At 43.3% G+C, this 17734-nt stretch overlaps 1 protein-coding gene across 1 annotated transcript; it reads right to left on the minus strand.

Annotated features, from left to right (window-relative positions):
- Positions 1–8372: 8372 nt before the first annotated feature.
- LOC138789272 (dispanin subfamily A member 2b-like) lies at positions 8373–9638 on the minus strand. The gene is made up of 2 exons (XM_069967875.1): positions 9396–9638; positions 8373–8525 (listed from the first exon to the last, which is right to left on the minus strand). Exons 1-2 carry the CDS (start codon positions 9636–9638, stop codon positions 8373–8375), a joined length of 396 nt encoding a protein of 131 aa, XP_069823976.1.
- Between the last annotated feature and the right edge of the window lie 8096 nt (positions 9639–17734).

Genomic DNA, 17734 nt, shown 5'->3' on the forward strand with positions numbered 1-17734 from the left:
ATACTACAGAGTGGGGGCTATACTACAGAGTGGGAGCTATGCTACGGGGGGCTATACTATACAGTCTGCATAGAGGGGGCTAAACTACATAGGGGGCTATGCTACAGGGGCAGCTATGCTACAGGGGCTATACTACAGATACTGTGGAGACGAGTCATGGTTGGGGAAGTCTTCATGATGGCGAGCCAGATGGGGAAGAAAAGAAAAAGCGAGCAACTTTGATAAGCAAAAATATAATCTGCAATTCATACAGAGAAGACGCCTCCTGTGAGTCACTTATAAGTTTGCAGAACTGTCTGTATACAGCTAGATCTACCTCAATATGTACGGTCACTGCGGATTTTATTCAGTGACAGTATAGAGGGTGAGGGTAGTGGTCATGGTGTAATGATATTATTTGTCCTGTATATGCTGGTATTATTAGTAATATTTACTCATATAATGGATTTTATTCAGTGACCGTATAGAGTGCAGGCGTCACACTCAGGCCCTTCAGCTGTTGCTAAACTACAATTCCCATTCCCACCAAAGCTTTTCAAACAGGTGGAGGGCTGTGAGTTTGACACCCCTGGTGTAGTAGTATTAGTCACTATGTGATGAGGATGGAAGTAGTCATGGTGTTAAGATATTACACAAAAATGGGTTCTTGTCAGCATAACAAGCATTTTTGCACCTGGTGAAAAGTCCTGGGTGGACTGTGGGTTAAATTAACAAAAGTGGGCCTGTGCCCCAGATGTTTTATGACCCTAACAATGCCCCTGCCTTAAGGTGTCCTGATGACACACATTTTACAGTTTCTCATTATGCCCTCTTGATATGCTCCTTGATTCCTGTCCCACTGGTCACTATAATGCAAGTGCAGACTGGACAGAGAGATGGCCATGCACATTAATGTGTTAGCAAACACTTTAGAAGAGAAGGATTTAGGCATAGTGATTTTTTACAGCCTTAAAGGGGTATTCCACTCAAACATAACTTTTCATCTGTTGCTGCCCATGGTGAGACTAACAATTAATTCCATACTTACATATTATCTATTCAGTCTCCTTCCCCCAGTTCTGAGCTGCTGCTTTCTGCTGAAGACACAAAAATCTGTGTGTGAGCTTTTCTCTCCGTCTCCCCCTCCTCTCCCTCCCTTCTGAGATAGCTGATGTAAACAAGTCCCTGACTGGCTTTATCTGCATCATTGTAGCTTCTGTGTAATGCTGGGAGGGTTATTTTGTGCTCAAGCTGCTAGTGAACTTACTGTGATTAATCCTCGGGGCAAAAGAACGGATTTCCACCGTGGTAGGTGATAGGAAGCCACACTAACTGAATTTGAATACGGGATAAGCATATACCTATCTTGAGATAATAAGAAAAAAAAACTACTGAAAAGGCAGACTGGACCAAGTGTTTTTATTTTTTATTTTTTCCTGCCAACAACTTTCTATGTTTCTATAATCTGTAAGCCTTCAGGATGCTAGAGATCCCTGTGCTTTTTACACTCCCCTGTAATCAGCTTGTGGGAAATAATAACACTGCTGGTTAATGGCTGTAGAAGTAAAACTAGAGCCAGACTGATCACAGTTACACAATAGACATCGTAGCTCAGTAACTGTGTTTCATCAAATGCCCAGAACAGATTAGTATCTGAAAGTAAATAAGGATTGTTCCGTCAGAGATGTGGAAATCTGTGTGCCCATTTAAATGACAGTTACACGTTAAAGAACTCATCATGTGACAAATGATGTAATTTCATGGAAAGTATAGGATAGGTTGTTATAAACATAGGGGGAGAGTCCAGCGTTTTATGCACCGGGCTTAAAAATAGGCATAGTCTGTCTCCTTGAGATGAATTTGAAATATTACTGATGACGCTCTGTGACCTTTGAAGAGGTCATTCCACAGGGGGCTGCTATTGTTTCCTTTCCTGGTGTTATATATCGCTGCAATGCTGTACAGATCACTTTACTGCAGCCTCCTCTTATCACCACAGACAGGAAGCATCAGTTTTGTTTTTTCCCCAGTGGTAAGAATGAAAACTGCAAGATATTGGGATTTTTTTTTTTTTGTTTAGATATAGTGAAATGGAATTTTTTTTTTTTAAAAAAAAGTCACCAAAAATTATTTTTTTTTCCTGCCAAGACTATATCATAGTTGTCACATAGTATCATAAATTGTCATAAGCAATGTGTGGTTCAAAGTATTCTGGAGCATAATGGATATACAGTGATTTCATACATTATTCCGCATTGTATTACAGAGAACAACCCAGTAATAAATGGTATGATAAGCTTAGGAGGGCCATCTGGTTTTCAAGGCTATTATGTAATCATTAACTAGGGAATGGATGCTACTAAAATACATTTCCATCAGGATGTCATGCCCCAGGCTGCCAGCTTTATTTGTTTCTTTTAAATCCTAACTGAGAAGCAGGTGACTTCCTCTCTCAGTGATGTTACAATTGATTTACTGTATAGTACCAAACAAAAAAAAAAATGCTGCAAAGGAAGAATGCTTTTAATAATAAAATTATTAATAGTTTATTTTTATTAGTTAATAAGATTAAAGTGAACAGTAATAATCTATATTTTGATTCCACTTGCATACAAATACACGGAATCCGTGTCCCATATATAGTCAAGACCCAGTGGTCTATTAAATCACAAATCGCCAACTACTAAGGACCACAGTAGGACTATTAAAGCTTAAAGAAGCAGTTCCCTTCCCCAAAAAATTTTGCCCCCCCCCCCCCGGTAGCCGCTGGCGCATATACTCACGGAAGCTGATTGTTTTCCCGCAGCACGGCTCCGTTCCTGTACCGCGGTGCTGTTCAATTTGGGCAGAAGAGAAGAAGAGTCACAGCGCCGGTGGGACGGCACCGCGGGACGGGAACGGAGCACAATACAAATCTCAAAGGGTATCAAGGCCGCCTAGAATAAGGGAGGGATAAAGTGCACATTACACTAGATCTTTGTAATGTACTATCCCTGCCTTTTTGAGGACCCCACCTCCTTAAAGAAGAACTCTGGCAAAAAAGTATTGTATTGCCCCTTAAAAGTTATACAAATCACCAATGTACACTTATTATGGGAAATGGTTATAAAGTGCTTTTTTCTCTGTACTTACTACTGCATCAAGACTTTACTTACTGTATAACATCGTGATGTCACGCCCCGACTCCCAGAGCTGTGCAGGCTGTGGCTGCTGGAGTGGATGATGGCAGGGGGACACTGAGGGACACAGGGCACTGGAGGGACACAGAGCATCCCTCTGCCATCCTCCTCTCCAGCAGCCACAGCCCGCACAGCTCTGGGAGTCGGGGCGTGACATCACCATGTTATCCAGGAAGTGAAGCCTTGATGCAGTAGTAAGTGCAGGGAAAAAAGCACTACAATACAATACTTAAATAAAAATTTTCGCTGGACTTCTCCTTTAACCCCTAGACAACCCTGGGTGTAAGGTACGTCCTGGGCCGCCTAGGGGAGTTCAGAGCGGGGCCGTGTTTTGAACCGCAGTGGTCCCGAGTGCTTTACGTAGCCCGGGCAATTAGTGTCACGGTCCGATCGCCATGCCCGCTAATTAAGGCTTCAGATGCAGCTGTCAAAGTTGACAGCTGCATCTGAAGACTTCATTGCAGCTCATCCCTGGTGTGTAGTGGGGGGATCCCCGCGTCTGAGCCGGCCCGGCACTCGGTGCTGGTCCCGACTCGGCACTCGGTTGCTTTCAGCTGCAGCAGCCAAAAGCAATCCAGTGCTGATCTTATTGATCTATGCAGTTTAAGTATACTGCATAGATCTCTATGAGATATCAGTGCACTTATACCAGAACCAGGGACCAGGGACTACTAGTATAAGAGCTAGTAAAAGAAGCTATTATTAATCAAAAAAAAAAACTCCCCTAATAAAAGTTTGAATCACCCCCTTTTTCCCATGTTATAGATAAAAAATAAAATAAATAAACATGTTTGGTTTCACCGTGTGCGTAATCGCCCGAATTATTAATTTATTTAATTCCTGATCTTGTACGGTAAACGGCGTAAGCGCAAAAAAATCCCAAAGTGCAGATTTGCGCATTTTTGGTTGCATCAAATCCCAAAAAATTGTAATAAAAAGCGATCAAAAAGTCGCATATGTGCAATGAAGGTACCGATAGAAAGAGCACATCATGGCGCAAAAAATGACACCTAACACAGCCCCATAGACCAAAGGATAAAAGCACTATAAGCATGGGAATAGAGCGATTTTAAGGAACGTATATTTGTTAACAATTTGAATTTTTTAAAAGCCATCAGATACAATAAAAGTTATACATGTTACATATTGTTGTAATCGTAACTTAAGGAACATATATAACAAGTCAGTTTTACCCCAGGGAAAAACAAATACCCCCCAAATAAAAGAAATGCGTTTTTTTTTCCAATTTCACCACACATTAATTTTTTTTTCTAGTTTTGCAGTGTACTTTATGAAAAAATTCAGTCTGTCATTGCAAAGTACAATTAGTGGCGCACAAAATAAGGGCTCATGTGGGTTTCTAGGTGAATAAATGCAAGTGCTATGGCCTTTAAAGCACAAAGAGGAAAAAACGAAAATGCAAAAATTTAAATTGGCCTGGTCCTCTAAGGGTTAACAGGGTGGCCCCAACCACGGTGGCAGTCCCTTGCCTGTAATAAGTGCCCAGGAGAAAACAAAAAATAAGTAAAGGTGCTTACAGTGTATGTGCCCAAACCAAGATTACAGATACATGGAAATGCAGGATAAATATGTTAATAATGCATCAATAGATTAGTAATTGCAAAAAAGTATTAATTCCAAGATTACAGATACAGCATATGGAAATGCAGCAATAGATTAGTAATATCTGAAATTGCAAAAAAAGGATCAATTCCAACGCGTTTCTCCCGTTAGAGACATGATTATCAGGGAATTAAAGCATGCAATGGTGTAGCAGTTAAGGTACCAGTCATACCTACAGTATATAATTCCAATTAAGGGAAGACAGCTGCAAACCAATAATTTAAATAGGGTTGAATAATACACTACAAGGATAAATATGTTAATATCAAAAAATCTATACAACCTCCAAATACGTATACAGGGTGGAGAAACTACCCAGGTTGATAATAGTCCATCAATAAAAGAGAGACACAATAAGTGCCTTCAGGTGCAATAAATTATACAACATACAAACAGATGCTAGAGGATGCTGTATATATATATATATACCCTCATGTAACTGTAGGCATACACAAGTCTAGTACAAATATAGAACAATTACCTATGGAGATGTGACAGTATAGAACACCATAACAGATAGAAAGAATATGGATACCTAGTCAATAGTATGCCCGAGATACATGCAATCTTGAGCCAAGTCATATAGCTATGATAGTGACAGATACACAAAATGATTAGACTTTGCTGTACCCATGAGGTGTTTATTCATTCAGTGTTGTCCCCAATTAGGTATTTTCCATTTTCATCCAGGAGGAGTCAACTATCTGCCATGCCACCAGCATAATATATGATGGTTACCTTCCTCTTCTGGGTATCGGTCCGTGCTATCCAGATCACTTCTGTTGCATGCGGTGCACAGGATGCCACCACATCAACCATTCAGTACAGATGCCTATAGAAAGCAAACTGCGTTCCAGATATGTATTATTGCCTCCGGCGGATGTTGGGCCCCGTTTTCGTCTATGGAACACATACGCCTGTCACATAGATACCGGAAGTAGACCCAATATATGTAAATCCCCTTGAGGTGCCCCCTGTATTATCCCCCTATAGATGCCCCCTGTGTTATCCCTTATAGATGGCCCCCTGTGTTTCTCCCCTATAGATGGCCGCTGCATTATAACCCTATAGATGGCCCCTGTATTATCACCCTATAGATGGCCCCTGTATTATCCCCCTTATAGATGCCCCCTGTTTTATCTTCCTTATAGATGCCCCCTGTATTATCCCCCTAATAGATTCCCCCGTATTATCCCCCTATAGATGCCCCTTGTATTATCCCCTTATAGAGCCCTCCCGTATTATCCCCCTATAGAGGCCCCCTGTATTATCCCCCTATAGAGGCCCATATATTATACCCCTATAGATGCCCCATATTATCCCCCTATAGATGACCCCTGTATTATCCCCCTTTAGATACCCCCCTGTATTATCACCCTATAGAGGCCCTACTGTATTATCCCCCTATAGAGGCCCCCTGTGCAAAGCAGATAAATAATTAACTCACCTTACAACATGCTCCCCTGTCACAGCTGTCTCCTCCTCTTCTCCCCCAGCTGCTGCACGGCTCCCTGGGTAGTGTCCCCCTACTAGCGAGCTCAGTGTGCGGCGGGGTTGGTACTTCTGGCACAGGGAGCGTCTTTAACATGCGCTCCCTGTGCCGGAAGTCCCGCCCCCCGGCGCACACTGAGCTGAGCTCACTGGTGCGTGTGCCAGCTGGGACAACCCCAGGGAGCCACGCAAAGGGGGGAATGGGGGGGGGGCTGAACAGTGATGCTGTCACCTGACTGGGTAAGTGAGGGCCCAGTCAGGTAAAAGCATTGTTAGAGGGGCAGCACTGTCATTGTCGGGGGCCCTGCAGCCGGACAGTCAGTGTGGCACCTGCGTGTCGGGCCGGGGCCTACCTGAGGATTTTCCGGTCCTCTGGTGGCCCAGTCCGATGCTGGGTAGGCTCCCGAACCTTGTCCATTAACATTTCTTTAGTTAAATTGACTTATTAAATATTTGAAATTCATCATAGATCACATGGATATCTAGATAGATGAAAACAGCAGAATAATCAGAAAGATGCCAATTTCTTCACTGTTCCTAAAATATTTCTGCTTTGGCTGCATCTGTGAACATTGCCTTCTGGAGTGCTATTGATTTTTAAGGTGACTTACTGATGTGAAGGCCACAACTGTTAGTCCAATGCAATGATCTATCCCAGTCAGAATGTTTTCCTAAGATGTACCAGTTTTTCCCTTTATTTGGTAAGAATGATTATATATCTCACAGAAAGTATCTATAAACCAAAAATACTATTGTTTTTTTTTTGTTTGTTTTTTTTCATTTTATTTAGATGAGAAATTGTTTTCAAAATAAACTTCTATTAACAGTAATATACAAAAAGCATGTGAACAATTAGAAGTAAATGTCATTAGTTAAAGGGAAAAAGTTACTAGGCAAACATGCAGCAAATATTAGTAACACTAACAGTGTTCCCTCTTCATATACTGACATTTATAGATAACTATTAAGCATTAAATAATACAGATCAGTTTGTCTATCAAACATCTACGATTTGGTATATGTGTTACAATATCATATGTACATTGTCATTCTTGTTATACTTTATAATATAGAGGTTAGAAAATTTCAAAAATAGAGGACTATGGTCCAGACTTATCAGGGGTTGTGCAGCTTAAGTGGCCATTTACTGATGCTGCAGCTGTCGGGGACATACCAGTGCTTAATACTTACCCTTCACGCCACAAATGCCAGTCCCCAGGCCAGGAGCTGCCGCTTCTTACATCTTTCTGAACCTCTGCTGAAGTGTCATGCAGACAGGAGGACCACTCAGCATAGACAGTACGATGAACAGTTATTTCCTGTCTGCATGGCATATCAGTGGAAGCTTAAAAGATTATGACAGCAACAGACAGCAGGCGGCCCGGGACTGGTAAGTATTCAGCACTGGTATGTCCCTCACAGCCATGGCAGCATTAGTAAATGGCCTTTTACACTACACAACCCCTTTAAAGTGTCACTGTCGTTTGTAAAAATTTTTGACATGTCAAAAGTTTTGATCGTTCTGGGTCTGAGTGTTCAGACCCATACCGATCAGGAGAACGAGCTAAGCTAAGCGCGATCCTCCCCCGGTTCTGTGTCACGTGATATCAGTTAGGCTCCGTAGACTTACATAGGCAATCAGCTGGAGCCTGACTGATCACCTGACACAGAGCAAGGAGAGCATCGCGCTTAGCGTGGTCTTTTTCCGGCTTGTTCACCTATCGGTACTCTCAGACCTGGACTGATGAAAACTTTTGACATGTCTCTATGACATGTCAAAAGTTTTTACAAACAACAGTGACACTTTAAGGAAAAACTGGTATTCAGTAATTTGCCCATAGGAGCCAATCAGAGCTCTCATTTTACCAGAGATTGTTAAGATATTGTTATGAACGCTGAGCTGTGATGGGTGACTATGAGAAAATTACACCAGTTTTTCTTTCATATGGATTGATAATTCTGGGCCAAAATGCTTTAAAAACCCATTTGTCTTTGGATCGAGTTATAAAAAGAAAGGCAAACAGGCACCAATCATTTTTGCAATGCGACATGTCACTTTTCATATCTGTTCATGTGCATCTTGTATGAATGTTGGATATTTTATGACCATTTTACCAATTGTAAAATGAAATTGACAATTCCGGCAAGGATAAAAATGGTGGACAGTACAGTGGCCGCGATGTTTAGAGACCTGGCGGTGGCAGAATAGCTCATGGCGCCATACCTATCTCCACGCAACTTTTGGTCTCTGGTCTGTTAAAACAAAAAACAAAATCAATAATTAGAAAAATCTAATAGATGAACGGGACAAATCTCAAGCCAGTTGTTTTTTTTAACAAAATGTAAACAAATATAAAAAATCAAGGCCGGCCGATTATCATAGCTTTATATTAGATTACTGCTGGTTTCCTGTGCACATAAAACAATTGACAGGCCTCAATTTCTCAGCCTCACTCCCCCATCTCAGCACGGCTATTCTATTCTCTAACCCCATACTTGAACTCTCCCACTAGAGTCCCCATAGTTGGCCCCTTTGCAAGCACAACATCTGTAAATGATTACTGCAACCCTATACAGAGCAAGGAGTTTAGATGCAAGGATTTTGTACTCTCAGTACTGTCCCAATTGTGTATTTTTATGTCAAACATGAAGAAATTATTGTTACTATCCACATGGTGTACGAAAAAATTAAGGGGGGGGGGGATTAAAAAAAAGGGGGGGGGGGGCTTAACCTGTTTACCTTTTTTCTGGCATAAACATTTTTCACAAGCAGCTTTTAACTTTTCTGCAACCCTTTTCTATCTAGTGGGTGGGGATAAGTGGGAGTAAGCGGGGCCTCTAAAAAACATGTTATCACCACTCTAAAGGATTAACGTAACAAATCCATGGGATATTTTATTATTCTTTGGAAGGTATGTGCATGCTTTAAGAATTACTCTGAACCAGTACCAGTAAAGCGTGCGGGAGAAAGAAGACAGCCACACAATGCTCAAAATCTGTATGAAGGAGCTACGAAAATAACGAAATCTCTAAATTTCTAAGAATAAAAAAATAATAAAATGATGATGAAGAAATGAACAAACAACTTTACATAAACATTACAGATCAAAAACACAGCCTTACCTTGATAGAGAATACAAAAGCAATAAGTCCCAAGCAGCAACAATTCATGTATATAGTGTTGAAAAGGGACCAAATGATGTGATCCCGTATAGGGGGACCCTCAGGCACAATTGTCACCACAGTGGATTCCACAGGCTGGCCTTGAAATTTTCGGAACTCCACTTCTTCCTTAATGGTTTGAGAGGATCGATAATCATAAGGAGGGGGAGCATTCAGTTCTTGTCCATAATCAGCTCTTTCCATGATTCTAGTAATGTAGATTTAGAAGTCTTCCTGGTGAGATCGGTGAGGAGTATCTGAATGAGGGCAGAGAATAGTGAAATGTTATATGATGGGAGGGGAAGGAGGAGCGTTGTGTTCTAAATAATGGGATCAGTTTCATTTCCCCTCTACACAGGCAGCTTTCTTCTGCTGAAAAATGTAGGAGTTAGCCAAAGAAAAAACTATTACATAGTTCTGGAAACGTTACACAAACTTTTGCTACAACAACAACTAAAGGTTAATTTCTTTTAGTACAATGCTTTGTATTCTGTTGTTGTGACTTGGTTTAAGAGCATTGTTTTGGTTTAAGAGCTCCCTGTACTGGGTGGGAGGGTGAGTTGGGGAGGGGCATGGTCTGCATAGCGGGGTCTACAGCCCTGTACTCTGACCCAGGAAGCCTCCTTCACCTTCCAAATCATGGCAGATCCACTTCAGGCTGGGGCTTACATCAGGGGACAGCATACCTCCCAACTGTCCCGGATCTGGCGGGACGGTCCCGATTTTGGGGTCATGTCCCGCCGTCCCGGTACAGCCCCAATGTGTCCCGCTGCCGCGCACCTCTCCCCAGCCGGACCCGCCGGATTCTGTGGGATCTGGTGCGGAGCGGCAGAGTGAAGGAGCTGTAACTGTCGCCCTGTGTACCCTGTGGCAGTGCGGGGGCTGGTGTGATGTGGATGGAGGAGACAGTGTGCTGCGGTGCCCGGGCTGTAGCTGCTTCCTGTGTGACCCGGTCAACGCAGTACACGTGCTGTTGCTGCAGGCTCTGTGGGGGAGCTGAGGAGGCACTGAGGCTGCACATGTATCTGGCCGACAAGTGTCTCCCTGGGCAGAGCTGCTGGAGGCCAGGGAGCACGGGCCACACTACAGATGGAGGTAATGGGTGTGTAGGGTGGGGGAGGAATGGTCCAGGGCTGGGGGCACACTTACACTTACGGCCGGTCCCGGTGTCTACCGGCAAGCCCCGCCCCTGTTGATAAGCCCCGCCCCCGATGTCACCCACGGGAGGTATCGTAACTCTTATCACGGACTGTTAGATCACCCAGCTTTCCAGCATCATCTATTGAAGTGAGTATAATGGGGGTCACCCAGCTTTCCAGCATCATCTATTGAAGTGAGTATAATGGAGGTCACCCAGCTTTCCCAGTATCTCATAGTCAGTATAATGGGGGGTCACACAATTTTCCCAGTATCTCATAGTCAGTGTAATGGAGGTCACCCATCTTTCCCAGTATCTCATAGTCAGTATAATGGAGGTCACCCATCTTTCCCAGTATCTCATAGTCAGTATAATGCAGGTCACCCAGCTTTCCCAGTATCTCATAGTCAGTATAATGCAGGTCATCCAGCTTTCCCAGTATCTCATAGTCAGTATAATGGAGGTCACCCAGCTTTCCCAGTATCTCATAGTCAGTATAATGCAGGTCACCCAGCTTTCCCAGTATCTCATAGTCAGTATAATGGAGGTCACCCAGCTTTCCCAGCATCTTGTATAATAGTCAGTATAATGGCGGTCACCCAGCTTTCTCAGCATCTTGTATGGTAGGCAGTATAATGGAGTTCACCCAGCTTTCCCAGCATCTTGTATAGTAGTATAATGAACGTCACTCGGCTTTCCTACCATCTTGTATAATGAGGTCACCAAGCTTTCCTACCATCTTGTATAGTAGTCAGTATAATGGAGGTCACCCAGCGTTCCCAGCATCTTGTATAGTAGTATAATGAAGGTCACCCAGCTTTCCCAGCATCTTGTATAGTAGTCAGTATAATGGCGGTCACCCAGCTTTCCCAGCATCTTGTATGGTAGTCAGTATAATGGAGGTCACCCAGCTTTCCCAGCATCTTGTATAGTAGTATAATGGTAATAGGTGACGTGGATATGAGGGTGTGGCTATGGGGGCGTGGTTATGAGGAGGGTGTGGCTATAGGGGCGTGGCACATTGCCGTGACTGTCCCTCTTTCCTCTCAGCAAAAGTTGGGAGGTATGGGACAGGACTGTAGAGGTAATCTCTTCATGGCTGTAACCCCCTCTCTCCCGGACAGAGAGTGCTGCATGTATGTGCTCACATCTGCCCTGCTCATTGCTTCATGCTCCCTGCAGTCTCTGTCAGTCCTGATTGGTCCATGCTGAACACACACCCCTTCTCCATTGCTGTCATGTGACCACACAGACCTCTAACAGCCGCCCGGCTTCTCTATTCTAGCCTGTTGTACTACACTACTGCATTATGGGGATCTGCAGTTACATCCTGAGGCTGGGTTCACACGCTGTAACTGTGCGGCTGTATTTTTTATGCGGCTGTAAATGTGCGGGTGAAACTACTGCCGTGGGAAAAAATAGACATGCGGCTCAAAACATACGGTCATTTACTTGGAAATCTGGTTCAACTAAAAATAACAAATAAAATCTTAAGAAAGTGATGGAAACACCTCTGGATGCATCTGGGAAAGCAGGGAACACAGTTTACATGAATTGCTATTACCGGGGTTTGCGATCCTCTGCACTATAGCCGATGTCTCTCATGGTTAATATATTGAATTAATAAAACACATTTTCTTTGTAATAAAGTCCCTTTTATTGTTCAATAATTAAATGTAAACGATTCCATCATTTTGCAATTAAATATACTGTTAAAATAAATATATATATAAATAAATGTATATTTATATATATATTTATTTTTTGACAGTATATTGAATTGCACAATGATGGATTCGTTAGAATTAAATTATTGACCAACGAAACTGAATTTATTTCAACGAAAATGTGTTTTCTTAATTAAATATTAATTAGTACAGGAAGCTCTATAAGCCGGTAATTCATATTCCCGGCAATAGAGCATTCTGTACTAATCATCACTTAACTTTAATGAAAACATCAAATGTTTCTTCTAATTATGTTATGACAATAGCATTATTAGAAGAAACATTTAGAATTATATGTGCGCTCAGCTGATTGGCTGTTCGGCTGAGCGCACATATAATGAGCCGGTCCGCAGTACAGTGACTTCATTGTGCTGCGGACCAGCGAAGAGGACACATCGGGGTGAGTATAGAGCTCTCCCCACCCCCTCCCCGGCACTGCACCCCTCCCAGCAAGGAAGGGGGGTCACTTAACCCCTTCCTTGCTGGGATGGGTGCAGTCTGACATCAGTCTGGCCCCCAGGGGGTTAAGGGGGATGCAATACATCCTCCCTTAACCCCTTGGGGGTCAGACTGTAAGCAGCGATCTGTAAAGATGCTGCATACTGTAAGGAGCACAACACCGCTCACAATGATGGGTGTTGTGCTCCTGTTTGTGTGTTTTTTGTGTGTTTCTCCCTTTTTGTTTTTCAGATATCGGTATCCTGTGGATTACGTCAGATTCCATGGACTACGTCGATGACCAGCGTTTTTTTTATGTTTTTTTTAATAAAATGGTCAATGAGGGGTGTGGGGGTGTTTTTATTTGAATAAAAAAATTTGTAAACTTGTGTCTTGTCTTTATTTCTTTACTTTATAGACTTAGTAGTGGAAGCCGTCTAATAGACGGAATCCATTACTAAGTTGGGGCCTAGTGTTAGCCGGTATAAAATGGCTAACACTAACCCCCTATTATTACCCCAGTACCCAATGCCACCAGGGGTACTGGGAAGAGCCGGGTGCCAGTGGTCCCGGAGCGTCAAAATTGGCGCTCCTGGACCGGGCGGCAGCAGGCTGGTAAGATTTAGGCTGGGGAGGGCCTAAAACAATGGCTCTTCCCACCCTGTTTTTTTTTTTAAATAAATAAATAATTAAAAAAAAACGCATAGGGTCCCCCCTATTTTTATAACCAGCCGGGTTAAAAACCAAACGACAGCAGCCTGGTAACACCAGGGTGGGAAGAGCCATTGGTTTAGGCCCTCCCCAGCCTAAATCTTACCAGCCTGCTGCCGCCCGGTCCAGGAGCGCCAATATTGACGCTCCGGGACCACTGGCACCCGGCTCTTCCCAGTACCCCTGGTGGCATTGGGTACTGGGGTAATAATAGGGGGTTAGTGTTAGCCATTTTATACCGGCTAACACTAGGCCCCAACTTAGTAATGGATTCCGTCTATTAGACGGCTTCCACTACTAAGTCTATAAAGTAAAGAAATAAAGACAAGACACAAGTTTACAAATTTTTTTATTCAAATAAAAACACCCCCACACCCCTCATTGACCATTTTATTAAAAAAAATTCAAAGAACAACCGCTGGTCATCGACGTAGTCCATGGAATCTGACGTAATCCCCAGGATACCGATATCTGAAAAACAAAAAGGGAGAAACACACAAAAAACACACAAACAGGAGCACAACACCCATCATTGTGAGCGGTGTTGTGCTCCTTACAGTATGCAGCATCTTTACAGATCGCTGCTTACAGTCTGACCCCCAAGGGGTTAAGGGAGGATGTATTGCATCCCCCTTAACCCCCTGGGGGCCAGACTGATGTCAGACTGCACCCATCCCAGCAAGGAAGGGGTTAAGTGACCCCCCTTCCTTGCTGGGAGGGGTGCAGTGCTGGGGAGGGATTGGGGAGAGCTCTATACTCACCCCGATGTGTCCTCTTCGCTGGTCCGCAGCACAATGAAGTCACTGTACTGCGGACCGGCTCATTATATGTGCGCTCAGCCGAACAGCCAATCAGCTGAGCGCACATATAATTCTAAATGTTTCTTCTAATAATGCTATTGTGATAACATAATTAGAAGAAACATTTGATGTTTTCATTAAAGTAAAGTGATGATTAGTACAGAATGCTCTATTGCCGGCAATATGAATTAACGGCTTATAGAGCTTCCTGTACTAATTAATATTTAATTAAGAAAACACATTTTCGTTGAAATAAATTCAGTTTCGTTGGTCAATAATTTAATTCTAACGAATCCATCATTGTGCAATTCAATATACTGTCAAAAAATAAATATATAGATAAATATACATTTATTTATATATCTATTTTTTTTAACAGTATATTTAATTGCAAAATGATGGATTCGTTAGAAATAAATTATTGATCAACGAAAGTGTCTTGATTACAAAGAAAATGTGTTTGATTAATTTAATATATTAACTATTAGAGGCATCGGCATTCGGCATCATTGCCGGCTATTTTTGAAGTACTCCGTACGGACCGCCTGTCAATCCTCGGCCGCATGTTCAGCCGCAAACAATGGTCTTGTTCATTTTTTACGGGTCCGTTTACGATAGGGCCGTAGATTCAGAGATAGTGTGCACTGTGCAACCGCATATCCTATACTTCCAAGCATACACACGAACCACCAAAAATACCGCCGCACAATTACAGCCGCAAATACAGCCGCACTCTTACAACGTGTGAACCGAGCCTGAATCTGCAAACAGCTGCTGTTTTGTCAGGTTTATGCACTTACTATACATTATACTCCACATGCTGATTGCTATACTGTACAGTAACTTATAATATCACATATTCTGCTGTTTCTAAATCTTTGTTTCATTTGTTTTACATGTTGTTCAGAATATAAAATCATTATTTTTGGGGTGTGGAACCAAGTGTCTGCATATCGGTGATTTCTTATGGGAAAATTTGCTTTGGTTCAAGAGTGGATTTGGATTACAAGCACGGCCCCGGAACGAATTATGCTCGTAATCCAAGGCACCACTGTATATATATATATATACATATATATATATATAGTACAGTCTGTGGCACAAGACCCCTGAAGCCAGTGATTCAGCAGGTAACATCTGCAGGGAAGTAAGCAAAGGTGGCGTGGATAGTGCAGGAACACTGAACATGGCAGGGATAAAACAGGTGAGCATAGCGTACTAAAAAAAACTAATTGTGCCACTGCCCCCCCTCACATCAATTAATGGTGCCACTGCCCCCCAAATGAACTGTGTCACTGTCCATAATGTACTGTACAATGAAATTATCCAAACCACTGTCCCCTAATGGTGTGCCACCATGCTCAAATGAACTGTGCCACTGACTTCTCTGACATACTGTACCATTGTCCTCTAATAATCTAGTGTACTGTGCCCTTGTCTCCCTCTAGTGTACTGTGCTACTGCCCCATCTAATGTACTGTGCCACTGCCCCCCTCTGATGTACTGTCCTGTTATTCCATCTGATGTACTGTACCACTGTCCCCCTCACGTACTGTGCTACTGTCCTCTCTAATGTACTGTGCCACTATCTCCTCTGATGTACTGTACTTTAATGTACCATGCCACCGTCCTCACTAGTGTATTGTGCCCCAATCTCCTTTAGGGTAATGTGGCCCTGTCCCCTCTAATGTACTGTGCCACTGCCCCTCTAATGCATTGTGCCACTGCCCAACTGATGTACTGTGCCATTGTCCACTCTAATGTATTGTATCACTGTCCTCTACTGTACTGTGCCAGTATCCCCTCTAATGTACTGTGCCACTATCCTCTAATGTACCCCTCTAATCTACTGTACCACTGCCCCCCATGCACTCTGTCCCAGTGTCCCAGAACAGCCCTTCTTGTGCTCACACTTTTATTATAACCAGTTCTGTTCTGGAAAGCTATGGTCCACTGCAAACTGTGTGTATTGTGTCACCCCTGCAGTATTCAGGTCTGCTATTCCATTCATTTATTGCATGTATATTCAGGTATCAGTGCCTAATGGTATTATGTCACCTCCCAGTGTTCAAGTATGGTACTTCTCATGTATATTTAGTCCTATATGTTCTAATGGTGTGATGATGCAATGGCTGGATGTCATATGACTGTGCCCTGCTTCCATGGTAACTCCAATGGTCATCGAGCTTTGGCTGGGGTTACCATGTGACTTCCTGTTCTACCTGAGTCTATTCCCTACCAAAAAGGGCATAGGTTGTGTCCGTCCTCTCTGCCTGCTAAGAGAGAGGCCTGCGTGTGCTCTGCTGCTCTAGTCCACTGGCTGTGTTCCGGTCTCAAGTCTCAAGATTCTCATCTGGGTGCCGTTCTTCAGTCATTCCTCTCATTATCATCTTCTCTAATCATCAACAGCAAGTATTTCATTCAAGTCTCATTCCACCCAGCATCTCAACTTCCGTTTCACTACTACTCCCATCATTCAGCACGCTACTCTCACAGCCTATTGCAGCATCACCCATTACTCTGCTTTATTCAAGTCTGCCTTCTTCCCGGTTGCATCCGGAGAGACTGTTGCTACTAGTTAAGACCGTTACAATAAATATACAACTACCGTTGTTTCTGAACCTTGGCATTGGTGTGATAATTGGTGCCCTGACTAAGGACAACGAAGAATCGCATGCCCAGTATTCCCGCATGGTCAGGAGCCCGGTTTCCAGCTGTATCACCCTCGTGCCTACACCGTGACCACATTATCCTACAGCTGCCCCGGTTCCTGCCTGTTAGCACCATCTATACTGCGGAGTGGTCCCTAGGGGTCTGGGGCGTAGCATATTGTGCCCCTGTGCCCTCTGGTGTACATGCCACTGCCCCCACTCTAATGGACCACTGCCCCTTCATGTACTATGCCATTGACCTCTTAAATGGCCTGTGCCACTCTCTTCTATAATGCACTCTACCACTGTCCCCTCTAGTGTATTGTGCCCCTGTCCCCTCTAGTGTATTGTGCCCCTGTCCCCTCTAGTGTATTGTGCCCCTGTCCCCTCTAGTGTATTGTGCCCCTGTCTCCTCCAGTGCACTGTGCCACTGTCCCCTCTAATGTACTGAGCCACTGTCCTCTAATGTAGTGTACTACCCCCACTACCCCCTCCCCTTTAATGTACTGTGCTATTGTCCCCCTCATGTACTGTGCCACTGTCCTCTCTAATGTACTGTGACATTGTCCCTCTCTAATGTACTGTACCCCTCATGTACTGTGCCACTGTCCCCTCTTATGTAATGTACTGTTCCACTGTCCTCTAATCTACCAACAGCAAATATAAGTTCCAACAGCATTCAGTAGTCACTGTCTTACCTTCTTTACATAGACAATGATGTGTTGTACTGACAAATGATGACTGCAACCAATCCCTAACCTCAGCAGTGATACCAGTATGTATGACCGCAAAAGCCAGGGATTGGTTACTATGTTCATGTTTCACAACCATCAGC

This window comes from Dendropsophus ebraccatus, chromosome 4 (assembly GCF_027789765.1).
Source record: "Dendropsophus ebraccatus isolate aDenEbr1 chromosome 4, aDenEbr1.pat, whole genome shotgun sequence".
In the NCBI taxonomy this organism is placed as follows: Eukaryota; Metazoa; Chordata; class Amphibia; order Anura; family Hylidae; genus Dendropsophus; species Dendropsophus ebraccatus.